Source organism: Sciurus vulgaris (genome assembly GCF_902686455.1).
Source record: "Sciurus vulgaris genome assembly, chromosome: 2".
In the NCBI taxonomy this organism is placed as follows: Eukaryota; Metazoa; Chordata; class Mammalia; order Rodentia; family Sciuridae; genus Sciurus; species Sciurus vulgaris.
The window spans coordinates 200,327,770-200,355,569 of record NC_136462.1 but is presented as its reverse complement, the minus strand read 5'-3'; the positions used below and the strand labels follow the sequence as shown (position 1 = coordinate 200,355,569).

At 50.9% G+C, this 27,800-nt stretch overlaps 1 protein-coding gene across 11 annotated transcripts in view; it reads right to left on the bottom strand.

Annotated features, from left to right (window-relative positions):
• Window positions 1-27,800, bottom strand: part of ZNF831 (zinc finger protein 831) — a 95,104-nt gene that overhangs the window by 29,772 nt on the left and 37,532 nt on the right. For 6 of the 11 annotated variants that reach the window (XR_013761583.1, XM_079125574.1, XM_079125570.1 and 3 more), the window contains exon 4: window positions 12,786-12,919. Coding sequence is in view for 10 of the 11 variants with exons in the window: in XM_079125574.1 (XP_078981700.1) it covers window positions 12,786-12,919 (134 nt within the window). In the remaining variant the exon portion in view is untranslated. Of the gene's footprint in view, window positions 1-1,172; window positions 5,029-5,060; window positions 6,708-10,856; window positions 11,159-11,531; window positions 11,618-12,785; window positions 12,920-27,800 lie in introns of those variants that run through there. The other 5 variants (XM_079125578.1, XM_079125579.1, XM_079125577.1 and 2 more) reach the window with 4 other exon arrangements.

Sequence of the window (27,800 nt, the reverse complement as noted above, 5' to 3'; positions counted from 1 at the left end):
ACATCCACCTCCTGACCCCTGGGGCCATATTGAAAATCAGATGAGGAAAAACAGTTGGAGGAAACCCCAGCGCGGAAGCAGGAAGCAAGCTCGTTGTTGGAACAGATTCTCCATGCCCGCGCAGCCCAGTGTCCAGGCCTGGGGCCGAGGCCGAGTGCATCCGTCTGGAGGCAGAGAGGGCTGGAGGCAGAGAGGGCTGGAGGCAGAGCAGGTTTCAGGGAGGCTGAGCCGAGCTGGGGCTGCAGCTCAGGAGCCACTCTTGTTCTCTGGTGCCCCAGCCGGTCCGCCCGCAGGAGGGACAGACAGCACTGGGTGCCGACTGCTCGAACCCAAGCCTTCTGAATATCCTGTCCTCTGGGTGGGTGAGACTCCGGGGCCCACTGACACCCTTTCGTTGTCTTCTCTAGACTGAAAACTGAGTGCACCCCACGACACATGCCCTGCCGGTCACACCTCACGCAGGGAGCTCACATCCTATGACTGGGTCTCTCAACTACCCATGGGGAAACCAGCCAGGTTTCTGGGGTTTCCAAGGTCCACAGTAAATGAAAAATGGTCTCGGAAGCTGCACCCCCCTTTCACAGATGAAGACCTGAGAAACTAGTAAAAGTCAGGACGCAAATGAATTTTTTTCTAAATCCCCACACAAACCTCCTGCCCTGTACCACCCTCAGCCTCAAAGGAAGCGGAGAGGGGCCCTTGCTTTGCAAAGTCAGCTGGGCCAATTGATTGCAAAGACTTTGAGGCGCCTGGCATTAGAAGGAGCAGATGCTCCTGTAAAAACAAATGAAATAAACAGAATCATGTTCTCGAATTCTAGTTAGAGGTTGAGACCTAACCTCTCCCTGATTAAAAGGGAGATTAGGAAAGGGTTAGGCAGGTGCCAAATGCATATTTAGCATCAGGCTGAGACTTTCTCCATGACGCCATCAAGAGGCTTAAAGGGATTGAGATGCGAATTGCCTTCTGTCACTTAGGGTGTACCACCTGGGGCTACTTCCCACCCCCAGGCCCCCTATTGGTGACCCCATCCCGCCTCACCTTAAGATTAACCTTAAAGGCTCCCCTTCCTCCCAAGCCAAAGGGTCTTGCCCCTCAGGAGGAACAGGTGGCAGGTGGAGGGTGACCGTGGGGAGGAGGGGGGGGGTTAGAAAGGTGAGCCCTATTCCCTTTTTTGAGGGTAGCTCATGAAAGTGCACCCCATTTGTGTCCCCTTGCCAGGCCTGTTGAGCTCTGTGCCTGAGATCCATATTTCTCATCCTGCCTTGTCCAATTGAATTCAGCTACCAGCTTCAGCAATTCACAGAGGAAAATTCTAGAACAAACCTCAGGCTTCATTTGTAGCCCTCTGCTAAGAAGGGGCTCTCTCAGCCCAAAGGTGAAAATCATTTTCAGAAAGTCTTTCAAAGGGAGACTCACCCTCGTCTCAGGTTTGGGACTGAAGATGTTAACCCCCCACCACCAGCACAGACTCTTAACCTAAACACGTCCCTCTTTCAAAAAGTACCCATCCACCTCTCTGTAAATGGCCTTCCCACCTTGAGCACCCACTGCCCACTGAGGGTCAGCAGAGCACAGGTGGTCTGCCTTCCCTCCCCCTGTGGGCACAGAAATCAAAATTCTGAATGGGTTGCTCCATTTCTACAGGAATCTATTAGTAATTGCCAAGGGGAACGCTTAGCATTTCAGATAAATAAGTAAATAGTAGTTAAGTGCTGTGCGCCTCCATTTCCTGCAGTTTAGTGTGTATGGCAAAAATTCTTTACGCTCCAAGGAGGGAGACAAGAGGACGGAGAGTACCAGCCTTGGTCCCTGCAGGCCGCGACACGGCCCCTGCCGTGGGCGGGCGAGGGGCCTCGGGCTGGGAGCGGGGAGCACGGCGGCCCTCGCTCTGTTCCTGTTTACGCAGCTCTGCCTGCTCCCTCCAGCCGGCCCTGTCAGCATCCTTGGCTGGGAAGCTTAATCATATCAGTAAGCTCACCGACCGCATCTGTAATGACTTGTTTACCAGTCTGTGCGGCTCCCCTCGCCAGGCTGCGCTCTCCCAGAGGACAGGGGCCATGTCATGTCCCCATTTTCCTGTCCCCTGCGCCCACACACCGCCTGGCACAGAGAGGCCCCAGTAATTGCCTGTGAACCTCAGGCTGGGTGACTCTCGGTCCCCAGCCAGTCCCTGAGCTCCTTGAAGAGGCCCACGCCATCTTCTGTTCCTCTCCTCTGGGGGCTGTAGGGACTCAACTGCTCCCAAGTATTCACTTCTTTGCATTAAACCAGGAGAAAGAAACAGTTCTCAGGCTACATGGAGGAGCAGCAACATCCATTGTGTTTCCCTGCTTGTCCCCTCTTCCGCTGAGGATCATCTGTCCTTTACTCTTCATGGCTATAGCGGAGGTGGTCCCAACCTCTCTCTGAGGTCCCGACCTCAGGCCTGGTCTCTCAACATCCCAGGGGCAAAGTCAAGAGCCAGTGAGATTTAGTTTGGGCTCTTGGGTTATGAAAAGTGACCAGCTCACATAAGCATGGAAAGGTGGAGCAGGTCCAGAGTTGCCAAGTGACAGAAAGAAACTGAGTCCTGCTGACATTAATGGAAACTCTTGATCCAGCCACACCTGAAGCCATCTCACCCTGTTACATGAGATAATTATTCATTTACTTTTCTTTCTTCTTTCTTTCTTTCTTTTTCAGGCAAATTTGAATTAAGTCTCTTTTTCTCACAACCCAAAGAGTTCTTCATAACACAGGTATGCAGAATTTAAACCTCTGCAACATTTCAAAATAAGATACCCAGGGTATCTGTTTGGGAATAATGAAAGCTTTGGAAGAGAAACACGTTATCATACTGGCAGTCACAGCTCTGTGAGCCTTCTCATTTTATCCAGGGAGTCTAGACTGTGGCCCCAAATCCCAACCTAAGCCAGAAGGTGCTGAGAAATTCATCTCTCTGGCTTCTGTTTACCATGAGGAATGAGGACGCTGCTCAGCCTTTGACGAAAGCTCGCATGCTGCCGTTCGCTCTGAGTCCCCTGAGGCTAGGCTCCTCTGAGCTTGCTGGGAGGCAACTGAGTCACACTCGGGCCTCAGCAGCCTGCAAATCAATTAATCTCTTTTGCAAATTGCTAACCGGGTCTAATGAATTGGCTAGGCACAGAGGAAGTCCTGCGTGGCTCTGTGTCCTTTACAGTGACAAGACTCTCCCGGAGCAGGCTGAGACATCGTGCCTCTGCTGAGGAACAAATCTATTAATATTTGGAGAGAACATCAAATTGCGCCCAGTGGACTGAAAGTTTGGTCAAGAGAAACTCAACTTCTCTGTGATCTAAAAAGAAAAATAGTCTCATCAACCTCCACGTTCTTGCTCCCTGAATGGTGTCCCTGCTTCCTGGGGCAGAAGGGGAGCAGACCCTGGGAGAAGCAAGGCGGGCGGGGCAGCCCCCAGGCCCGGCACCGAAGGCAGCCCCTCGCCCGCCTTGGGTTCAGAAGATGAAGCCCCATGAGGTGGAGGAAAGGGAAGGTGCTCTAATAGAACCTGACACCAGTTTGGGAGTCCTATTAGAAGGGCACAGCATGGCACCCAGAGACCCCTCCTCTCAGTGACTTTTCCTCCAGGGTCTTCCCCAGAGGGACCCTCTGCTGGGGCTGAGGTGACAGGAAGCATCAGATGGACCCCCAGACAGAGCGAAGCCCAGGAGATGCCCAGTCTCCTGGTCAGCAGAGAAGGGTGGCATCCAGAAGCCTTCCCACCCAGAGTCCCTATCCCTGGTCGCCAGCTTGAGATGGATGGGCAGTCAACAGTGTGGAGGGACAATTGTCCTTGAGCCAACATGATGTGCAGGGGGCTCGAGTCCCACAACTGCACGTGCAGCAGATGCACCCCAAACCCCACTTCATTTCTATCTGGGAGGGTGTTGGGCTGCGGAGGGGCCACGCCGGGCGAGAGCTTCGCCCACCGCATGATGATGCGTTGGAAGAAGCACTGTCCTCGGTTTCAAGTGTCACTAAAGACGAATGTGACCTTCTTGTTCTCTGGGTGGGCACCACTTTGCCCAAGCTCTTTCTAAGGGTGAACCTGGTGGGCCACCACCCGTGGCTCCTTGTTCCTGCTCCGTCCTCCTCAGCCCTGGTACCTTGTTCTCATGGTGATCTTTGTAAAACCCAAATGTGATGCTCTGCCCCTGCCCTAATCCTGCCTTGGGGCCTCTTTGGTTTCAGAAGAAAGGCCAGGTCACCTCTCACCTTCGGGCATATACTGCCACCTCGGCACAGGCAGCTCCCCTGCAGCGGACCCCCGGACAGTGCCTCAGAACTTAGACCTGCACTTCCAAAGCTGCTGGGGAACCCACCTCGGTGAGCCCGAGAAGGAGGGCGTGGCAGGGTGTCCCGAGGCCTCTGCAGTTGGCTCTGTTGGGTATGAGTCCCTAACCCTAACCCTACCAAAGCCAGGGAAGGACTAGGTCAGCCACAAGCCCAGGACGAGCCCATGGACAGAGAAAAGGGGACCTGGCAGAACAAGAGTCTCAGGGAAGGGACCCCCTGGAGGCCAGGGAGAGGCCTGATCTTAGGTGGGTCACAAGCACAGAGTCAAACACACCTAAATGACGCTGTTTCCTATTTTAGTTGACTCTTCTGATCATAGAAAGAAGGAAGCCCTCACTGGACACCTACGTGGCTGTGAGGTCTCTCTGGCCTTGCAGATCTCTTTCTAGCAGCGGGAATGTCCCAAGAGCTGGTAGACTTCAGTTCGCAGCAGGTTCCCACTGGAATTTATTTACCGAAATGCATCGTCTTCCTAACGTTCCCCTCGCGACGTTAGGACTGGCTCTCCATTTTTAATAGTGGTAAACATTTCCTTTGAAATGAATGAATTTTAGCTTTCTGTCAGTGAGCCTGGAGGAGAGACGGGGTAGTAAGCTCACGGGCCACCTGTGGGCACAATGGGCTACGGAGGGGGTTCGCGGACGACATGAATCCCCACCGCCAACACCGCATTCCCCAGGTGCTGGACGCCTCCCTGAGCCTCAGTTTCTCTGTCTGCACAACGAGAATGAGAGTTACACAAGTTTGTTTGGGGGATGAAATGTGAATAAGCGTCCTAGGTTTGGGGGAGTTTTCTGAAACCTCCCTTGGAAAAGAGGCCCCGAACCTCGCGGTGTTGACTGTTATAAGCCATGCCAGCTGCAGGAAATTGCAAACCCATAAACTCAATGTAGTTCTTATCGTTCAATAAAACATCTCCCTCAATCAATATGACTTCAGATGTGTCATCGGGCACAGGGCCATGCTCAGCTCCTCTTCCGCATTCCAATTTTAGTCTGTGTACCAGGAGAAGCGGCACGACTTCCAGTGTGCCCAGCAAAAGCCCAAATAATTAACCTCAACCACATCAATGTTCTCTGTTCAGTGCCGCAAAATGCGTTTCTAAGGAAATATATAAGAGCACTCTTTCTACCACGGAATGTTTTAATGTATCCCAGCATCGGAGTAAATAGAACTGGTCTCAGTTAATGGAACAGGTCCTTTTAACACAGGGATTTCAATAATCATCATCATAATAAAAAGCTGATATGTCATCAGCCAGAAAGAGCGGTACACGCAAACACAAAAACAGGGCAAACCTAATTACGAGATTCTTTTTGCAGCCCAGGGTCAATAACCGCCATGTCAAGAGAACGGTAACAAGCTGTGCGAGGGGCTTTAGGCTCTTGGAGAGAGAACATCCCACTCCGGGTCCCAAAGAACTGCAGCATTGGTGTCCACCCCACTGCCCACGTCTGGAAAGAGCTCTCGCTCAGAGCAGTGGCCCCGTCCGAATCATGCGCCCACAGCGAAGGAGGGTCATGGGGCTCTTGCTCAGGCAGGTCAGCCGTGTGTGGACCTGTGGGATTTCAGTGTCTTTCTCTAACGAAAAACAACACAAGCCACGTGAGCCCGCACACGCGGGAGCCAAGCTGCTCTGCTCCAGGGAGACCCTGACTGGGGAACAGGCCGAGACGAGAACGTTCCGCGGCAGGCTGAAGGGATGGTCTTTGGCCGACTGGCGCCAGCTGGACCAGGTTGGCATGGGACCAGGGTGGTCCCTTGGGTGGGGGGACCACCCCCATGCTGGAGCAGGTGCCCAAAGACTTAGGTGTTCCAGGTGAGGGTAGAAACCCGCCTGGGCCCCACGGCCCTCCCCTGGCCCAGGAGGACACAACTTCATTACCTTGCTCAATCCCCAGCACAACAAACCAATCCATTAATATGTCATTACAGTTTTAGAGGCTTAATGCTAAAACCAAATGGCTCTCGCCTTACAGCAAGGCAGGGCCACTGGGGACTCTCCCACCCGCCTTCTGTGGGAGGGCTTGTTCATCTTCAGACAACCCGACGGATGGAGGCAGGGCCTTTGCGATCCCCCTCTTTATCTCAGTAGGCCTCGAATAGATTGTGTGTGAACAGTTCTGTTCTGCATGCAAATCGTACCCTGGTGGTGGGTCTGCAGGATCTTCAAATCACCGGACTCCAGGTGATTTTGCCTTGGAGGCTGTCCTTGGAAATGGCCCACTCCAGTGTCAGGACTCTGGGCTAAAAGACGTGGCGGTGACATCCTCCTGCTCAGTTGCTACCTTTATCTCCCCCGAACTTTCATCTTCAAAACTGGGGTGGCATGAGATGATTCGTAAGATGGAGGAGAATCGTGATTCTCTAAGCTAACAAGGTCAGCGGGGCACCTGGGTACAAGGCAGCAGAGATGCCTTTCAACTTGGTAAAGAGCATCCTAATTAACTCAGCTCATTGCAACTGGGGGAACATTAGGCAAAATTAACCCATTCACAATGGGGACCAGAATTCCACAGTATGTAGGAAGGAATTAACATCCGAGAATTTATCCTAAAAATGAGTGCAACCAAATGTTGTGAAAATAAACTGTCAAGCCTATAAAGATCAAATAAAAATCCACCCTCAGTGCCAAGCTTTGAGTTGTTAAAGTCAACAAGAGTTCATTGTATCCTGCAATATGTATAGTCAGAAAAATAAGAGATTACACTATTTAGGTATGATCTATCAAAATGTATAAATATGTCATGTGCAACTAATTAAAACAAATAAAATTAAAAATTAAAACAGTTAATTGTAGGGACGAGGACGGAGTACATTTTTACACAAAATTGTGGGGTGGTCCAAGCGGCCACCCCTCACTTCCCATTTATTTTCATAGCAAGAACATCAAGAAGGATGCTTTTCTTCCCCAAAAGCACATTGTAGCGTTTCACCGGTTTTCCAGGGGCTTCTCATTGAGCCTGGGTCAGCCACCTCCCTCTTGGAGTTATCACCCTGGCGAGTTTTCTCTTGTCCATTTGTCACCCAGCCTGACTTCGCCCGTGAGTGTGAATCATGCAGGTTTCCAACGGTCACTCCATCAAATTCGTAACTTCTAACATTTGGCGGTCAATTTACAGCAACCCCTTATCCACAGGGGCTATCTTGCAGGACCCCAGGGCTGCCCGGAACTGTAGACACACCCAGCCCCACATCGACTCTGCTTTTCCCTATACCTACCTGCCTACCATAAAGTTTAATTTGTAAATTAGGCATACTAAGAGATTAGCCATGATGACTGATGATCAAATAGAACCATGATAGCAATATACTGAACAAAAGCTATTTCAAACTTACAAATTGCTTATTCCTGAAATTTTTCATTTGACATTTTCAGGCCACAGTGAGTTGATGGCAGGTGGGAAGTAGAGCCGTGGGTCAGAGGGGACCCCTGTACATGGACTGTGAAAATTAACAGGAAGGGCTTGGATGGAGGCGGAGAGAGTTGAGAGGGGTCTGAATTTAGGGGAGGGTCCCACACGCCCTGGTTTAGTCAGCACATCCTGTGACTGGGGTGTCCCCTACAGACCGTTTGGAGTATAAGACAGATGCTTCCTTTCCTTGGGACATTCAGTGATTTCATGTCCAAGCACAGATCCCTTCAGTGAGACCAGGTGGTCCCCACCCGTGCACACACAGCCTGACCTTCAAGTGAATGTGGACAAGGAAGGACATTCTCTGAAGCAGTGACTTGCCTGCACATTCCTGGTCACATTTAGCTGGGGTCTGATGTGCCCACGGTGCATAATAACTAAAGAGAAAGTTCTGGTCTGCCCCATCTGACCCCTTGCTGGGAACGTGTCTGGGAAGGACTCCTGGGTTTAGGTTTAAGAAAGAAAACACGTCCTCAGGAGTGTCTCACGGGCTCTGGTCTATGTAGAATCTCATAAATTAGGTCTTTATCCTTCATAACTCCTCTGTCCTTCTGCTTGCAGATGACTTCACCACACAGCCATCTGTTAATTCAAATGATTAGTACCAAGCTATTGGAATAGTCTAGAGAAGAGGGAAATTAAACATCTTTTGAAAAAAACATTTTTTAAAAAACATCCTCTCTCTCTCATCTTCCTAAGTTATTGACAGGAAGAATCTCCAAAATATAAAGAAGACAAAAAAAAAAAAAAATTGGCTAGGACATGTGGCAGCCCCTGGACACAGGTGCTCCTGAGCAGTGTGGTGAATGTCCTCCTCATGGGCTGGCGTATCAGGTTTAATGGTTGTCAAGACTGACGGTTGTCCTACCTTTTAGCTGGCCAATCCCCTTCCTCAAAGATCATTCTCATTTCTTTGTTGGAGTCCATCAGGTTCCCAGAGTTACAGCATTACAGGTCACCTAGGACAGACCCCTCCTCACTGTCCTGCCGTGGGAAAGAGGTCGTCCTCCCTCCCCACAACACACACTCGCACAGAGTGAAGGGGCTCCCCAGCCACGAATGGAGGGTCGTCCTGCTCTGATCTACCCCCCAGGACCTGCCAGGTCAAGGAAGCTCCAAGCAAGCTGTCTGTAAATGGGGCCGACCAAGGCCCAGCTTTAGGTGCCTTTGAAGTTACAGCACTTGGTCTTCTAACTAACGGCCGGGCCTCGGGGGTGCCTGTCACTCTGCTGTGAAATATTGAGATTGGCAGGTGGTGTAATCAACTCCTCTTGCTCCCTTGGTTCCGGGCAGCGTTTATTCTGATGTACTCTTTCTCTCTCAGACTCCATGTCCATCACGAGCTGTCGACCCCAGCTTGCAGGCAGCACGATCGGCCTTCCCTGGTCCCTCCCTGACACTTCAATAAGGAACGGAGGTGATTAATTCTCCCTGGGCCACTGCTTCCACCACATCTGCAGGTCCATCCTCCACATCCTTGATAATTGCTGGGGCAGGAGGCCTTTGAAAAGGGGCACGAGGGACCGAGGGACCGGGCTTCTAGCTCAACTTGCTGCCCCAATAATAAACATGAAAGCACAGACATTTGTCACCACTGTGGGCTGTTCCCTGGGCATTGTCACCTACGTGGGTGGGAGAGGGACCTAGGCTCCCATCAGGAATTGGTGATGGTTGGCCTCTGCTTTCTTATCTCTGTGTTAAAGTTTTGCTTCTGTTTGGGTCTGGGCATAGTCCTTCACTGGCACCGGACCTTGCTCTTGGGATCGTGGTGTGACAAAGCCATGAAGTGCTGGTGTCAAGACAGGAAGTGTATAGAAACGGGTCCCCCAAAGGGAAGGAGCCCCAGGATCTCTGGGGCTCCTCCACTGGTCCTGCTGGGTGGGCACAAGACTCTGTCCTGAGGCTGAGATAAGCTTTTAAGAGGAAGAAGCATCTCCCTGCTCCCCTGAGGGTTTCTGGGTCCCCTTAAGCAAGCCAGGCACGACGTGCTCCTATTAGGTAGAGTCAGCACCTGCCATGGTGCTGGGAGGAGGGTACCCCTGAGGAGAAGCAGAGCCAGCAGGCATCACTTGCTTTGGCCCAGCACAGTCCTGTGGCCAGGGTCGGGGGATAAGGCTGGACACACGGGCTGCAGCTGATTTCAGCTCTGGTGGGCACCATCCACACAGCATGCCCAGGCAGCTGCCTCAGGTCTTCTCCCTAAAGGGAACTGACGGGCCTCAGAGCCATTGGGATTGAAGCTACCTCGTCACCTGGACAACTGCTTCCCAGAGTGGGGAACACGTCCTGCTGCTGGCAAGAGGGTTAGTTCTGTTTTTATGGTTTAGGTTTATAATCCACTTTCTGCAAAAATTGCCGACACACATTGGGAGCCCCGGATGCACACCCTTGGACGTCTGTGTCTGCGTGCCCTGCCACCGCGTTCACTTAGAAGAGTGCTTTAAGATCACCTCCACGAGCCGGGCGGGGAGAAGCTGTAAAGGAGGTGGAATAGTCCCCCCAAGTCCTGACCCAAGGAACCTGCAAAGATGCTCTTACTTGGCGAAAGGTCAGTTTTATGGTTGACTGATTGACCTTCCAGAAGGAATTAATTCAAGGTTCTCAAGATGAGACACACAGGATTTAGTGTGGGCCCTAAATCTAACGACATAAGAGAAAGTCGGAGGGCAGTCTGACCCACCGTGACGCAAAGGAGGAAGCCATGTGGAAATGGAGCCAAAGTCTGGGATGATGTGGTCACAGACCAGGGAATGCCCAGAGTCCCAGAGCTCGGGGAGGAAGGAAGTGCCCTCCTCAGAACCTCTGGAGGGCCAGAGAGGCTCCGGGACCCAGAGCCGTAGGAGAATAAGGTTTGGTTGCCCAGAGCCACCAGACGTGAGGCAGCTGCTTATAGCAGCCATGGGAAACCGGCACAGCTGCCCACGCCCAATAGAAACGCTGGGGCCTGCCACCACTTGTGCCAGGCCCAACCTGCATATCGGCCACACGTTCCCTGCCCTCCCCAGAGCCCTCCTTCCTGGCCAGGAGGCTGCACGTGCACGATCCCTGTACAGAAAGCCTCTGTCCTGTTCTCCCACACCCAACTTTCCAGAAGAAGTCCCTGTCCCCACAGAGAACTGCCCCTGTGTGTCTGTCCTCCAACACTCACGGAGGTGGCCCTCCACTGAGCAGCAAAAGCCCTTACCACATCATACTGGGCACAGTGCTGGGCGAGGTCATGCAGCTCCCCTGGTCTCTGGTGAGCCCTTGGAGACACTGGCCTCTGTGTGGCCAAGGCACTGGACAGGGCTCAATGCCATTTAATCAGAGACCCCACGTGCACGTTCACTGGCCACCCGTGTCATCCGCAGTGAGATGTGAGCCAAGGAGTCAGCCAGCCTCCGACGTCACCCTCTGTCCGTCATCGGAGCAGGGATTCTTCTTCCTCCCTGCAGGGGCACAGTGCCGCCCGAGGACAGAGACAGGTCTGTGGGTTTCCCTCCTGTCTTACAGGTGCTGGGAAGGGAGCCAGCTGGTGGGAGACACCCACCACTTGGGTCAACTGGCAGAGTTCCAGATGGGGGTGCCACACAGGGAACAATGGGGACCCACTGGGAAGCGCCTGGACTGACATGCTGTGCCCACTGCTCTGCCCAGCCTCAGCAGGCGCCACAGCAGCTCTCACTGTGGCTCTGCACTGCGGGAGAAGGAAAGCCAGGGTCCATGAACAAGGAGCAAGGAGCCAGACACAGGACCATGCTCCCACAGGGCTGCCCTCACACGCAGTGGCCTTGTGCCCCAACAGTGACACCGACTCTTCACCCTCCAGAGACCGAGCTATGTCCTGCCATTCAGAGAGAGCCAGGCTGACCTGGATGCCCAGTGGCAGGTTGCAGGTGGAGGAAGCTCTGGATAGAGGGAAGAGGGCATATGTAGAGTGTCTAGAAGGCACAGAGGTGACATTGATGTCACCTGCCACCGTCACAGGAAGGCCCAGTGACAAAGCAGAGAGTTACACTGTGTTCTTTGGCTCTTGGTCTGGGAGCCTGCAGTCTTGCTGGTGTACATGTGTTTGGCCCTGAGATGCCTCCGTGGTTGGGCATGGGGCTCACCGAGTGCAGCCCGTGTGAGCTCCGAGGAGCAAGGAGCAATGCCACGCAGATGAGGGCAAGAAAGAGCCGCGCTGGGGTGCTGAACGCATCTCCGCCTCCCCCTCCCGCCTCCCCAGGACCTTTGACCCTTGACATTCCTTAAAAATATATCTTTTGCCTTGACATCTCTCTGTCCAACTGCTAGAGCAAAGACCCACCTTGATTCCAATTCTGGGTAACAACATTGGCCTTGGTCCTCCCCTACCATGAGGGCTTGGGGCTGAGGGATGGGGGAAGGAGGAGGAGCGAGTGCCTTCTGTCTGTGGAGGCCTTCGGCGCTGTCCAGAGGTGGAGCAGAAGGTGCCCCACACACATTCCCAAGGACCAGAAACCTCAGACTTCAGACAGTCCAGGGTCGGCCCTCGAACCGAAGAGGCAACCATGGGCCACAGAGAGATGGTGATTCAGTCACTGCTGGCCAGACGGGGCCCGCAGCCTCTCGCAGATGGTCTTTATTCTTTCCGGTCAACCTCAGCAAGCAAGGCCCAGGCTGGGCTCACTGCTGCTGGGGAGGAGTGAGGGGAGGGGACACAGAGTTCCAGAGATGTTAAGTGACTTACCCTGGATCTCAGTCTTTGCAGCTTAGAATGGCCCCTCTGGAGGCAGCCCTCAGGAACTCCTGCTCTTCCCTCTGGGCTGGAAGGGGCAGCCTTCCTGCCTCCCGGGCAAGCCTGGCACCAGTGGCTCTCACAGAACCATTCAGTCTGGCTCCTGTTGCACCAGGCTCTGGAGGAGCTCTGCCCAGTGGAGGGCCTGGCCCCAGGACGTGCGGGGACTGCTCACCAACCCTCTCCTCGTCTCACAGGTATCCACCTTTGCTGCCGTCCCCCATGCACCTGACCCCTACTGGAGCAGGGCTGGCTGCGGCGCACCCTGCATCCCCGCCATCTGCCCAGGCTGGATTGACCTCCAAGGGGAGCGTTACCTGAGTTCCTGAGGGTCCCGTGTGGCTCTGGCCCCTCCAACCGGAGACGGGGGCAACTTCTTGGCACCCAGAGGGGCTTGCGCAGTCTGCTGGCTCTCAGGGGAGCATGGCTCTGCCAGAAAGTCCCTTCGTACCTGCAGGACAGAGAAGCACATGTGCACGAACTAGCCTGGACGGCGCGTGCCCTGCAAGTCAGGACCGACCCCGGGAGAACTCAGGGCTGGACTCTCGTTGGTCCACCCCCTCAGCCCTCAGCCCTGCCTCACGACCTAGAGGACTAAGCGAAGTAGTGCTTCCCGAAGCTCCCCAGGCTGCTGGGACAGGCTTTGGGAAGGTCAGCTGCTGTGATCAAGCCCTGAGCTCTGTGGCCTCTCTTCTTGCTGAACAGATACCCCTGTGAACATGTTCTGTAATCCGCATTGACCAACGTGACGGCCACTAACTCTTGTGACTGTTGAGCATTTGAAATGTAGTCAGTGTGTCTGAGAAACCGAGCTTTAAATTTTGTCATTTTAGTAAATTCAAATAGCCACAAATGGCCGTGACCAACACTTGTCTCCAGGTCCGTGAGGAGGAGCTCTTCTGGATTCCCTGATCTCATGGGCCCCCAGAGTATTCGCCTCCCAGAGGGAGGGCATGACGTGTTTGGAGAAAGAAGAATTCAGGGCTCCTACTCACACTTACTACCCTGGACCTCAGCATTCCTACTGGAACAAGACTCTGTGATGCACAGCATACATCGTGATAAAGAGGAGAATGTTTGCATAATTTGTAAATGAACAACTACGTATTTGCTAGGATGCAGGTTCACGATGTTTTACTTAAAGCAATGTGCAACCCTATAACAGACCATCTAATCAAGCACCCCATCTTGCAGGGAAACCAACTGAGAAGAGCGTCTGCCACATGCACTAAGCTCATTTGAAAGATCTTTGTACTGCTTCTAGCTGCCTGGTCAAGCACAAGAACCCGCTTCCAGTTACGAGTCTCAGTTCACAAGAACTTGACCCCCACAGTTCTCAGAACCTGCTGGGGAGAAGGTGAGGAAACCTGGTTGGCCACTCGCCTTTCCTAGTTTGTCTGAGTTGCTGCCTGGATGTGGCCACAGTCTCCAGATCACCAGAGCTGCCTGCAGAGCGTTAGATAAAATCTGCAGAATGTGGCATCTTGTGTGTTGTACTGCAGCAATGATGAGAGAGTGGCTTTGTGTCCAGCCTTGCAGGGTGTCTAGGGGACAAGCTTGTCTCCCCTGTCCGGTGTGGGACCTGTCACTACCCAGGGCATCTAGCTCCCTCTCTAAAGCAGGCTTCCCTGCTGGTCAAGACCACAGGTTCCTGAAAGTTCTCTCTGAGCCAGGGTGGGGGGACAGCCTGCTGTTGGCTCATCCCAAAGCCTGATCCAGTTGGGGCTTCTGCAGGGCTGGGTGAAGAGTGAGGTCAAGGTGCAGAGACAAAGGGAGGAAGGGAGGGGGTCATGTGCAGAGAGTTCTGTGTTGTGAGTCACCTTTGCCCCCAGTCAGGGGACCGCCATGCTCTTGCAGGTGTTAAGAATGGCCCAGTTTGAACCCCTGGGACTCAGCTCAATCAAAATAACTAGGAGATTGCAGGGAGAGTCCCAGCCTGAATTCAGATCACAGCAAGGTGCAATTTGGTCCCTGTTGCCCTTGGGGAGAGCCCAGGTGGACTTCGACATTGTTTTCAAAGCAGTATGTTGCTGCACCCCAGACAGGGTCCTTCCTCCTCTTCTGGATTCTCCCAGGGGGCTCACTGGGCAGCCCCTGGGAACATTGGCCAGGCTGGGCAGCTTCTGCACACTGGCCTCCATCAACAGTCATGTGAGACCCTCAAGCATGGCAAGTGCTGGGGGCCCATCAGGCACCTTCCCCAGGCTGCACATCTGTCCCCCTATTGTCTAGGGGATGTATGTGCCCCCATCTCCAAAGGACTGTCTTGGCCAGTGAGAGTCAGTGTTACCTGCACGGAAGAGACTCTTCGCCATTATCGACCGTGGCAGGATGCAACAGGTCAGCCCCTTGCCTCCAAGCAGGACAGTTGGCGGTGTGCAGTTCACACCCGAGCTCCCACCAGGTCAGGCCTTTGCTCCCCTGCCCTCGCCCAGGTCTGCCTCCTCACACCTCTCCAGCCTCCTCAGAGCCCCCCAGCCGAGGTCCCAGGGACCCAGCCTCAGGTGAGAGCTCCCTTCTTCTCAAAGACGGGCTCTGGTCAGCTGGAGAGTGCTGGGTATGCGAGTCCTCACAGCCGCAGGGTCTCCTCTGTCACCGAGAGTCCTTTCCCTTTCTTACTTTACTCTCGCTGCTTTAAGATCAATCCAGCTTTACGGTTACGTCTAATTTGCCACTTTGAGCTCTTTAGTAACTACATCTGTTCAATAAGCTGCCCCTTAAGGTCCAGGTTCTAAATCCGACTCCTCAGCTCTGCTCATCTCTGCCCTGCCTTGTGGGTTTGGAGCCTACGTTACAGGCCCTCCAGAGCCCAGCAGGATGCCTTTGCTCACAGGCCTCCTGGACACCAGGCAGGAACACACCTTCTGGCCAGGCCAGCCCGGCAGAGCCCTGAAGGCTGGTCAGCCAGCCTCACCAGCTCAGGGACGTCCATTTTGACTGGAGTCCAGCGGGAAGTTGGAGAAAGGAGGCAGGTGAGGTTTCTGTGGTCCTGGACCTGGCTGAAATCTGTTTGCCATGCTGCTACTCTGCCCCGCACCCCTTCCCTCCCTAGGGAGGGCAGATGGACCAGAGGAAGGTGTGGGGGCACAGGCCTGCCTCACACATGCGCACTCCGGGGAGGGCTGGGGGTCTCACACTCTCGCTTCCTCTCTTGACTCCACAGGGCCAACAAAAGCCAAGTGGTCGGGTGGAGGGTGCACAGTCCAGCCCCTGGGTCCACAGAGCAGCATATGGGCTGTGAGGTTCAGGCACTGCAGCCACGAGTGGTGGGGCCACATGAGCTGAGGCCACGTCTGCAGGTCTGCATGGACCTCAGCTCAGAGGCTGACTCGTCGCTGAGAGCGCCACCTCATCTATAAGTAAATGGTGCCGTGATTAAGAACGGACAGGCCCTGGGAGGAAAGCTGCTGTACAGACCCGTGCTCGGGGCCTGGCTTCTCCCCGCCACATCCCCTCCGGCAACACCTGGGTGTTCAGGTTGCAGTGTGCCCGTCTCCCACGCGACCCCCAGCCTGCCCCGCGCTCATTTCCATTCACCTGGGGCTCCACAGCTCATTGTTCCATTTGTCGCAAGCTTCCAGGAACAAGTCTCTGAGTGGTTCATGCTTCATACAGCACTGTACACAGTTACAAATTAATCAATAAAATCCAATTCCATGGTCCAGCGCTTGCTTGGGGCATGGCAGACGCATTTTGTGAGCAATCTGAATCTCTGTGCCTCTACTTAATGTCAGGGCAATTAGGAATCCAAGTATATGAACTTTCCATTTCCACTCCGAAAATGTATCCTGCATTTTCTAATCCCTCTTCCTCAACCCATGTAGTTTCGTTAATGAAAACAGCCATTTTCATTACAGTGTGGTATTTGGAGTTGGCAAAAGACAAAGAGATGAATGAAACTGAATGGAAGGCCTTGAAATAAACTCCAAGTATAAACAGGCAGCCAAAATGTGGCAAAGACATGAGGGAAGTAGCCTCATTCAGGGTCTGCAAGCTTTTCATGCAAATTCCAGATGGATATTGTACGGTTAGCAGGCCACACACAATCTCTGCACATATTCATGTTTGTATATACGTGCATATGTGTATCCTCTTAAAAATATAAAACCATGCCTATGAAGGCATGTGAAAATAGATCGAAAGTCATAGTTGACCTACAGTCCATAGTTATCTGCACAACAAAAATAAAAATAAATCCTTCCACATGTATAGATAGATATGTGAATGCATACATATTCATATAAGAAAACATAAGAGAAAATATTTGTATACTTGTGATTTAGGGAGATTGAGAGTAGGGAAAGATTTCTTAGGTAAGACCCAAAATTAAGAATCACAAAGGAAAAGGTCCATCCTTTGAGTACAACAAGGTACGGAACCTCTTGCCAGGCGTGGCGGTGTATAAGGGCAGTCCCCGTTACATGAGCCTGACACCAGAAGGCCAAGTCAGCCCAGGAGTTTGAGGCTAGCCTAGGCAACAGAGAAAGATTCAGCCCGATAAAAGAAAAGAAAAGAAAATCAAACAATACAACTTCTTAATGACAAAGAATCATAGGCAAGATTTTTAAAAGAATTTCATTTCAAACAGTAGAGTGAGCTAAATACTCAGACTGAATACCACCATGCTCATCCTTCAATTGAAAACAAACGAAAATGCAAATTAAATTGTAAAAATTGTGTGAACATCTAAATGTATTGGTTTTTAAAAAAAAATATCTTTAGTAGACTGTAAAGGGAAAACTGAGACCTGACTGCACAAGGTCGCCTTCACTTGCAGGGCGTTTGTCTATCATCAGCCCAGAATGAGCCCAGGTGAGAGCTGAGTGGAAGACAAACCCCATTCCCTAGAGCTGAGCCCTCTGAAAGTCATATACCAACCTGTGGGTAAACTAGGGCTAAATACTGCCACCCCCACCACCTGCCCAAGGGACATCAAAATCTAACCCAGCTAAAAACTTATCCTGAGTGCAGGTGGGGAGAAGTCTCCCATGTTAATTTCATAAGGATAAAATAGCCTCACGCAAGTTTGCAACTGAATTCACACAGCACAGGAGACTGGGAAAAATCTAAAGCCAGGAATTTCATTTAAAGTGGTGTCTGGCAGGGCCCCAGGCATCTAGCAGAAACAAAACAAATATTTACTGCAGAAATCCATCTTCAACCCAGTGTCAAAGTTCCAAAAACATCAACACCATCAAAAACCCCAACACAAACAAGGAACCAAGTTACCGTAAGTGAAAGCTAATACACAAAGCCGAGTCAGGCGTGCCGAGATGCCACTGGTCAGCATTATCAAATGCAAAGTATTAAGTGTGTTTAAAAAAGAGATTGAAAGTAAAAGCAAAGACTAAGAGAGGGCTGGGGATATAGCTCGGTTGGTAGAGTATTTGCCTCGCACGCACAATGCCCTGGGTTCAATCCCCAGCACCATACACCATACACACACACACACACACACACACACTTAAAAAGACTAAGATATCAGGAAAATTATCAAGCAGATTTGAAAAATAATGGAAATTTCTGGAAATAAAGTATAATATCAGTAACAACAGAATTTAAAATCAGTCGACCAACGAAAGCAGGGGGGTCAATGAGAGGCTGTTACAATAGACCAGGGCCACCTCTGGTTAAGAGGCATGATGGTAACCCCATCACCACCCCAAGTAAAATACTGCACAAATGGGTGGGCCGGTGCCTTTGAAGGCTTCGGATGTCCAGCAAGGAAGCAGCCATCCCTGAAAGAGAGGAGCCGGCCAGGTGGCCTCAGAGGTCCCTCATCGGTGGAGAAATTTCCAGGTCTGGCGCCATTTGTTGGAAAGAGCATGTGTTTCATTGAGATTTGAAGAGCCTGGTTCCAGCTCCAGCTCTGAAAAACCTCGACTGCTCAAATACCTGTGGTCTCTTTCTGCACTCTGTCCGTCCCATCGGTCCTGGTCTATTCTGATGCAAATGCCACCAACACTTTAGCTTTGCACCAAGTCTAAAGTCAGGAGGCTTGATCCAGGCCGCATGGCGTTTACATCAAAATGGACAAATGGATCAACAAAGGCACTGAAAAATCCATCTGGCATCTTAAAAATTACATGAATTAGGTGAAAATGGATCATAGGCCTAAATATAAAACCTAAAAGTACAAAGCATTAGGAGGAGAAAGGAGAAAAATCTATGTGACCATGTTAGGCACACATTTTTAGTTATGACACTGAAGGCAAACCAACAAAAAGAGAAAATAATTTCATCCAAATTAAAGATGTGTGCTCTTTATAAAAAGATAAACCATGTGCTGGAAGAGTTTCAACTCACACGTCTGAGAAAGGACTTAGAATATATAAAGGATTCTCAAAATCAACAATAAGAAAATAAACGACTCATTTTTTTAATGGGAAAAAAAGATTTGAACAGATGTTTCACCAAAGAAGCCAGACAAATGGCAAATAAGCACATGAAAAGATTCTGGGTATCATCAGCAAATTCCAAGGAGTACTGCTACACACCTGTCACAATGACTAGAACTGCAGAGTGGCCAGGCCGAGTGTCACCCAGGATGTGGAGAGACTGGAGCACACAGGAGACCACACACAGCCTTCTCGGAAGTCAGTTTGGCAACTTCTTTTTTTTTTTTGTCCAGAGCTGGAGCTGGAACCCAGGGCTTCACATGTGCCAGGCAAGTACTTATGAAGGGATAGTGGTCCTGCTGTGTGGCCCAGCTGTCCACTGTCGGGGGCTCACTCCAGAGAAGTTCAAGCAGGTGCGCTTACGCTATTCGAATATGGGTCTGCATCGTTTTCTTTGCAACAATCCCAAACTGAAACGAACCCGTGTCTGCCAACAAGGGAATGAACAAATTGTGGCCTGTCCTCCCAGTGGCGCACTGTTTGATGATACAAGGGAATGGACAACTGATGTATACGGCAACATGGACAGACCTCACAATGATCACACCGCCAAAAACCCTGAGGCCAAAACAGGACAGTATACAGCATGTCATAGATGATAGATTACGTATGATATATATATCTATACACCTTCCCACTTCTATCCAGTCTAGAAGAACAAACTCATCTATAGTGACAGAAAGCACACGAGTTGTTACTGGGGATGGGAGGCAGTGGGTGGGCAGGAGGGAGGAAACACAACAGGGAAAAGGAGGCTTTGAGAGGGATGGATATGTCCAAGATCTAGGTTGTAGTGTTGGTTTCTCAGGTGTAGCCATGAATCAAAACTTAGTGAACTGTGAGCTTTAAATATGTACAGTTTATTAAAACTCAATTATATTTCAACAATGCTTTATAAAAACTAACTCAGTAGATTAAGAAAACGAGCAAAATTTTAAAGATATATCTGAAAAAAGTGTCCAGATTATAGCAGAAAGAAACAAAGTTAATAAAAGCTAAAGAGAGACAGATGAAAGATAAAGTCTAAGCTACATCACTTCAGAAACAGAGGGAGAAGAATGGGAGGGAGACAGTGTTTGAAGACGGACAGCCGAGAATTTTCTAGTGAGATATGAATTCGCACACCGTAAAAGCTCTCTGGATTTATGGATTATGGAATACATAAAAAGCCACGTACACCTATCCACATCAAAGTGACTGTGGAACACCAAAGATTAAAAGAAGATCTTGAAAGTGGCCAGAGAGAAAAGACTTTGAAAAGCAGAGACGTGGACTGAGAGCTGAGTAATAGTTGACTTCTCCACCACAAAGTGGAAACCAGCGGCCATGCCACGATGGCTTTGATGTGCCCAGAGGAACAACAGTCACCCTGGAACTGTGAGCAGCAGAAATATTTCTCGACAACCTTGATGAAATAAATGCATTTTCAGGTGAAAGAAACCCTAAGTCAGGCAGAAAGAAACATTCCCAGAAGGAAGGTCTCAAGTTCAGAACAGAGGGAGAAGGCCAGATGTGGAGTTCAGAGAAGCTCGTCACAGAAAACGCACAGGAAAAATACTCCGTGTCTCCAACAGGCAAAGAGCCCACACAGACCTGGGGCACACCAGGACCCTGTGAAGCATGCTTGACATCAGAAACCCCCACAGGAGTGAGCCCAGGGAGCACTGGAAAGGGGGGACCTGGCCCTTGGGGCCACACTCCACAGCAGAGACCAGTGGAGGGGCCTGAGCACCCTAGTACCAGGAGATTTTCAAAAGCATAATGTGAGCTTGAAAACCAGGCTGATGGATGACAGATAATTGCTGCAGGTTTATATGGGTGCTTCAAAGGCTCAAAACAGTACTAGAGGTGGCGATGGATGCATTGCTTTCTAGTTGAAGTGTGAAATCATGGATTGACGCGATTTGAGTGGGGTACATGGAACTACGTCATTAGTTTTTCGATTTTATTTTTATTCTCTACATATTATATATAACGTATATGGTGATGTTTCAGTTATTTATTTTTATTTAATATTTCATTTACTTATTATATCATATATAATACATGTGATAATGTTTTATTTATTTTATTTTTAAGGCTTGGAGGCAAATATGAAAAGATGTTAATAATTATTAATTTTGTTTTCATCACTTGCCAGAAGTTTGGTATTTCTCTTTCTGAACTTCCCCATATTTTTCAGACTTTAAAAAAAAAAAAAGGGGGGGGGGGGGAGAGAACAGATACTCTGATGCATGAATTTTATCATTCATGAGCTCTGGTCCACTGGGAAATCTCTGCTGCAGTATTTCATTTTCCGTAGAAATTAAGACAACTGAAGCAGAAATGGCTGATACATAGACGTAAGACCCAAGACACAGGTTTCTTCCACTCTAGGAGGAGAGAACACAAATGTCAAATACGTAACTGAGAGGTGATTGGCAGACTCATAGGTGATGGAGAGATGATTGATAGACATGGGCAGATACTTAGATGATAGACAGATGATAGATAGGTGATAGGTGGATTCATAGGTGACAGATAATTGATGGATGATAGGCAGAACCCTAGATGATAGATAATTGATAGATATTTGATAAATAGATGATACATAGATGATACACAGACAGATAATTGATAGATGACAGATATAGAGAGATGGATAGATAGATACCTGCAGACATGGGTGTGGCAGTTAGATAGATGGGGTGATGGGCAGAATAATGTCCCACAAAGTTGTCCATTTCCTAGTCCCCAAACCTATGAACATGTGACCTAATATGGCATCAGGGAGTTTGCAGGTGTGCTTAAGGGCACTGACCTCACACTGGTGATTATCCTGGATTTTCCAAGAGCCCAATCTGAATGATCACATGAGTGTTCGGCAATGACAAAAGAGGCAGAAGATTGTGTCTGAGAGAAGAGGATGAAGCAGAAGGAGGAAGGACCTAGGTGGAGCAAGTGGATCCAGCTACCGCAGAGGACTGGATGGTGCTCCCAACCCAAGCCAATAGGCATGATTCTGCCCCAGAGACTCCAGAAGGGTGCAGCATGTGACACCTTGACTTGAGTCCAGCAATCCCCAGGCTGGAATTCCGGCCAAATAATAACTGCACGTTCGTCATTTAAAACAGCACCCGATGTGTGGCATGTTTTTACAGCAGCAATAGAACAGTAATGCAGACAAGCAGGCAGGTATGCAAAGCGGCCCCGCACTTCATCAGAAAAGCATTCCTGTCTGGTTATCTGCAGAGTCAATGCATATAGAACAAATCCTGTGTCACTCCTGACTTCTTTGTAAATTAGCCACAAATTTCTATGAGAAAAAGGGGGACCTCAATATGCAGAGCTCTTTGAGAGGAAAACTGAGCTGCTCCGGGGCTGGGCGGTGGCTCGGTGGCTCATGCCGAGCGCTGGCCCAGCATGTGTGAGGCACTGGGTTCCATTCTCAGCACCACATGTAAATAAATAAAATAAAGGTCCATCAACAACTAAAAAAAAAAATTAATTAATTAATTTAAAAAAAAATTTTTTTTAAAACAAACCAAAGACCCCAGCAAACAAACAAACAAACAAACCAAAAAACTGAGCTGCTCCTTGTGTGACCTTTAGCAGAGAGCGGGCACGCTACAGACGAGGGGCCCTTTGAACGTCACTCCAATGCTGCCCCTCCGAACCCCAACTCCACGCCTCTCTGAAGAAGAGCGTTTCTCTGAGAAGCTCTGACACCTAGGCAATTCCATTACCAGAAAACTGATGACATCTGAGGCGTCTGTGAGTCCAAAAAGGGCAGGTCCCTGATCACATGTTTGCAGGCTGAGTGAGACAGCACCAGCGGCCTCGGGAGAAGTACATAAAGAGCCCTCGCCCCTCGCCCAGCACCGTACCCACTCCAGCATCCCCAGATGCTTCCCAAACAGAACGTCATGCATCCCAGCAGCCCTTCCGAGTGGCAAGGGTGGATACACTGGGCAGAAACTTGGGCGAGATCTCCACCAGCTGTGCGGGCTTGGGGGAGCCACTGTGACAAACACACCCAGGTGGCCCCTAGTGCATCACATGTGTATATACCCCCCTCTGGTTGAGTGTGGGAAAAGCTGTGACTTGATTCCTATAAGAGACGGTGAAGGTACTTTGCTGATATAATGAAAGTCCATAACCAATTTGCTAATGTATTTAAAATCCCTGGGTGGGCTTTGCATACTCAGGGGAGCCCTTCAGCGATGGGTTTAGAGGTCAGACACTTGAGCCTGCAGAGACCTTGTGTCTTGCCATTGGTTTTCAAGAAGCAAGCTGCTTTGAATCCCAAGCCTCGGAACCCTGACCTCTGCCCACTACCTGAGGGAGCTTGGATTGGAGCCTTCGCAGTTGGGCCTCCAGAGAACACAGCCCAGTCCATGCCACGATGCCAGCCTGTGGGACTGCAGCACAGGACCCAGCTGAACAATGCCCGACTTCTGGGATAATAAACAGGTACCATTTTAAGTCACAAAGTGGTGACTTGTCACTGATCATGGAAACAAGCTCACCCTCTGAACCACATCTCCTTATCTATGGGATAGATAATGGAAATCTTTCTGCCAGAGAGACTTTCTAAGGATCACAAACAAGGAAAAACTTCTTGTAATCTGCTCCAAATGTCCAAAGTTGTTGGGAGAAAGCCCACAGAATTGGTCCCACTTCAAGATGGATGACCTGTTGGGTGCTGCCCTGGCCACGCAGCCCTTCCATGAAGTTGGGCTTTCCCCAGTAGCCTGGGCAATCTCATGCCCATTGAAAGGCTCTGGCCCTCCCTGGGAGCCAGACTGGCAGCCTCTGCCTCAGACAGTCATCCCTACCCAGCGGAACACAGAGGGCATTCTATCTGTCCCAAAGCTCTCCCTTTCTTGCTGGTGTTGAAGCTGCAAGACAACAGACTCACCGGGTGTGGACAGATGCCCCAGACGCGGGCTCCACTGTGGGACCCTTGGCAACCCTGTCCTTCTCTCTGGTCCTAACTTTCCCACCTGCGTAATGAGGGCATCAATCTGCATCAGAGTTCTACCTTTTAAAAAGAATAATAAACAGTGGTGGACAGAGTCCTTACTGAGTGACAGGCATGAGTAAGGGCTCCTGCACCTGACCTGGCGGCATCCTCACCAGGAGCCTCCGCAGTCCAACTCCTGTGCCAGGCCTGGGCCTGCGTGTTAGCTTTGCCCTGACGAGCTGTGCGGCCTCAACGTGCTTACCTCCACTTTGTGGGTCTCCATTTTCCTATCTGTACGTGGCACCTGCCTGTTTTAGTTCTCTGTGCTGAATGACATGGTACCACAAATTCGGCCACACACAGCACCACCCATTGCCTCACAGCTCCCGAAGTCCAGGTGTCCACACCCAGCTGAGTTGCATTCTCTGCTCAGGATATGACAAGGCTGAAACCTGAGGTCAGCCAGGTCACACGGCTTCCCAGATCTCAAGGTCCCCTTGCGTACTCCCTGCCCCACTGCACTTGTGAGAAACAAGACCTCACCTCCTTGCAGACCATCAGTGGGGGCTGCCCTTGGCTTCTTGAGGCCACTTGCCATTTCCACCAAAGGGACCATTGCTCCTTCAAAGCAGCAGGAGAGTGACAGCTGCACTTCCAGTTTCTCGGATCTCTTCCACGTCTGATCTTTAGGCTTCCCTGATTATTTCAGGTCTACCCACACCCCAGGAGAGGGCGTGCCCGCTAGGGGGTGGTAAGCTCAGAAATCATCTTAGAACTTTGCCTCCCTCACTCCCCAGTAAGGCTGTTTTTAGAATTAAATGGGTTATTATTACAGTGAAGAATGTAAGCCATTGGCCTGCACCCGGGACCATCTGCTCAAGACTGGACTTCTTGTCTCTGCAGTCAGTTTACTTTGGGGCCCACAGTTATCTGCTTTATTTCATGGCTGGTTTTCCTCTACCTCCCTCCCTCCCTGAACGAGGAGCACCTTGAGAAAAGGAACCATATCCTACCATGCACACTCCAAGATGGTCCCCAACTTCTTCTGGTTGTCCCTTTCCTCCCATGAGGAATAGGACTGGCCTAAGTAACAAATAGGGTATTGCAGAAACAACAGATGTGACTCCCAAGGCCCTGTGGCTTTGCCATGTCTTGTGGGATCTTTGCTGGGGGAAACTGGTCAACATGCCAGGAGGATGCCCCAGCCATCCATGGAGAGGTGGATACATGTGGAGAGGGAGACTGAGGCCTCCTGCCAGCAACCAGCACCACACAGGGGAGCCAGTCAGAAATGAGCCCTCTAGTTCCCATCAAGCTTTTGGAGGCCTACAGACCTAGCGGGTAACTTGACTGCACCCCCCATGAGTGACCCCACACCGAAACCACCAGCTAAGCCACTCCTGAATCCTTAGCCTACAGAAATTCTGAGAAAGCACAGTGTTTCTCGTTCAAAGCCACCAAGTCAGAGAGTAATTTGTTACACAGCAGTAGAGAACTCAGGTAGCTCTCAATCCAGAATTGCCAAGTTTGATGCATATTGAACACATAACAAGAGCTGACAGTCTCTAGTGCCGGTCACTGCTCTGAGTGCTGGACACAGGGGCTCACACTCCATGGGGAGTCACTAGTAAGTCTCCAAACAGGCAAACGTAGATCGTGGGATGCAGAAGGAAATCCAGCCAGACAGTGGGAGGAGAGCAGAGGGAAGCCGCCCAGGCACCACTGTGCTGCTGAGATGGGGCAGGGCAGCAGGGAAGAAGCCAGAGCCGGGAGAGATAGAGGGACCGGTAAACCCAATGGCCCCAAAGCTGGATTTAAATGGAAGGACAGTCACGAGCCAATAAAGGAACAGAGATGAGCAAATCAAGGTCAACCAATAAATGTTTGGTAGATACAAAAATCTCCATAGCTTCATCCTCATCCCACACAGCTGGGGCTTGCAAGATGGATCTCTAAGTCCTCACTCAGACCTCCTGGTGCTACTGTGCCCTGTCCCTTTGTGTTTCCTCCACAGGCTCTTGCTGAGGACCTCCCTTGGGGGGGCACTCTTTTGTCTTCCACACAGTCAACTGTGAGAGCAGGATCTGCAAAATCAAATGCCTACGAAGGCCAAGTAGACAACACATCCCAGCGGGGCACTCTGACCATGAGACGGGGCGCAGTGGGGACTGCAGCCAGTGGGAAAGCACAGCTCCCTCCCACCAAGGGCGGCTGTCCTCAGCCCCAGCCCACCGCTGCCATGCGAGAGGCAGCCCCAGCATCTTCAGAGTTTCTAATAGCCCAAGAGGTGTGAGAAATCCAGAACTTTCTGTGAAATTGGACTTTTATTATGTGGCTAATGAGCGTCAAGACTTTTAGACAGAGCACCAGCCTACTGAGGTTCTTACGTGCACTGCGCTTGGCCCAGGAGCTGCTTCTGGCTATGCTGGGCGTCCTGGAGAGGCATCTCCAGGCCTCTAGGACGCCGGTCTGAGAAGTCTCAGTCTTGCTTGGGAACGTTTCCCTGCAGCCTCCACATGTTGGGAAGGTACAACTGTCCAGGAGACCCCTCCCTCTACTCCTTCTCCCCACATCTTCTGGGTCCCTGCTGTTGCCTAGAGACTTAGGCTTGTCAGGTGTCACTCAGATGATTAGTGAGATGCTGGGAAGAGTAACAACAAGGTGCCAGCATTCCTGAGCTCCCAGGACCCCCAGGCAGCTACTTCGGTCCATCAGCTTGCCCTCTCAGTTCCTCTGAGAATAGCATCCAAATCTGCCCTCCCCAACCCACCCATGTGGGTCAGGGCTGAAGGGTAGGCCTAGAAGCCTGTGTCACAAAGCAGTAGGCCTTCTGTTGTTTGAGCTACGTCGACTTGGACTTCGATCACAAGAGTCTGAATGACCCATGCAATAAAGCTTGTGTCCAAAGAATGATGGACATTGGAAAGGCCAGGATGTGACTTGGAACGGCATGGAGATTCCGGCCTCTAAGCAGGCTCCCAGGCCAGTGCCAGCTTCGTCACCCACTAGCAATACAGAACCCGAGGCCCTCCCCAAAGCTGCTGGGTCCTACTTAGCACTGCAAGAAAACTCCAGAAAAAAGGCAACTCGGCAAGCCCAGCAAAGGCTCAGAGCGTGGCAAGCCAGTGATCATTACCAAGACTATTGGGTGAAACTTGCTGGCTCAGATCTGACCTCTCTCTGAGTCTTGGTTTCCTCTTGAGAAAGTGAGGCTAATCCTGAGCCTGCCTCCTGGAGTCCAAGGGGTGGTGGGGAGGTCTAGGGAGAAAGTGTGAGTGTGCAATGCCGTTGTGCCTAGATTGGCTTGGGCACCGGGTCCTGCCGACAACTAATGACGGGGAAGAGAGGTCACCAGCCCCTGAGGATTCCAGCAGTGTGAGGAAGAGTTGGAAGCTGGTGTCAACTGCTGCAGAACATGCAGACTGGGCGTTGAGTCTGGATAGAGCAGAGACGGCTCGGGCACTCGAGGGAGGGGCCTGTCACACAGGTGTCAGGGTCCTGGTTCAGACGGTGGCTTAGAGAATAAGTAAGGACAGAGGCAGACCCAGTCACATGGAGTGGGAGAGAAGGAGATCATGGGACAATGAGCCCAGGAAGCTTCGAGGGGTAGAACAAGAGGGGATTGGGGTCGGCAGAAGAGCTTGCTTTTTATCTTGTGTGGAATGGGCGGTCTGAGGGGTTTTGAGCAAAGAAGCAAGACAACCAAATAACGTGAGGGAAGAGTGGTGTTAGAAACTGCCACCCTCAGGCTTGTGAAGCCTGGGGCATATTCCCAGATACCAGGAGCCATCAGCTCCCAGGGCAGAGAACTAGGATATTTTATTGTCTTCCCTTTGCTCATCTGTATTTTCTAATTTTTCTGCAAAGGCCATGCATTGCTTGCATAATTTTTAAGAAAGCAATGAAGGCTGTAAATAATTAACATGCTCTTTCTTCAGGACTTGAATTGGATGGAAATGTGTCCAACCCAGTTATCTCAGATACTAGCT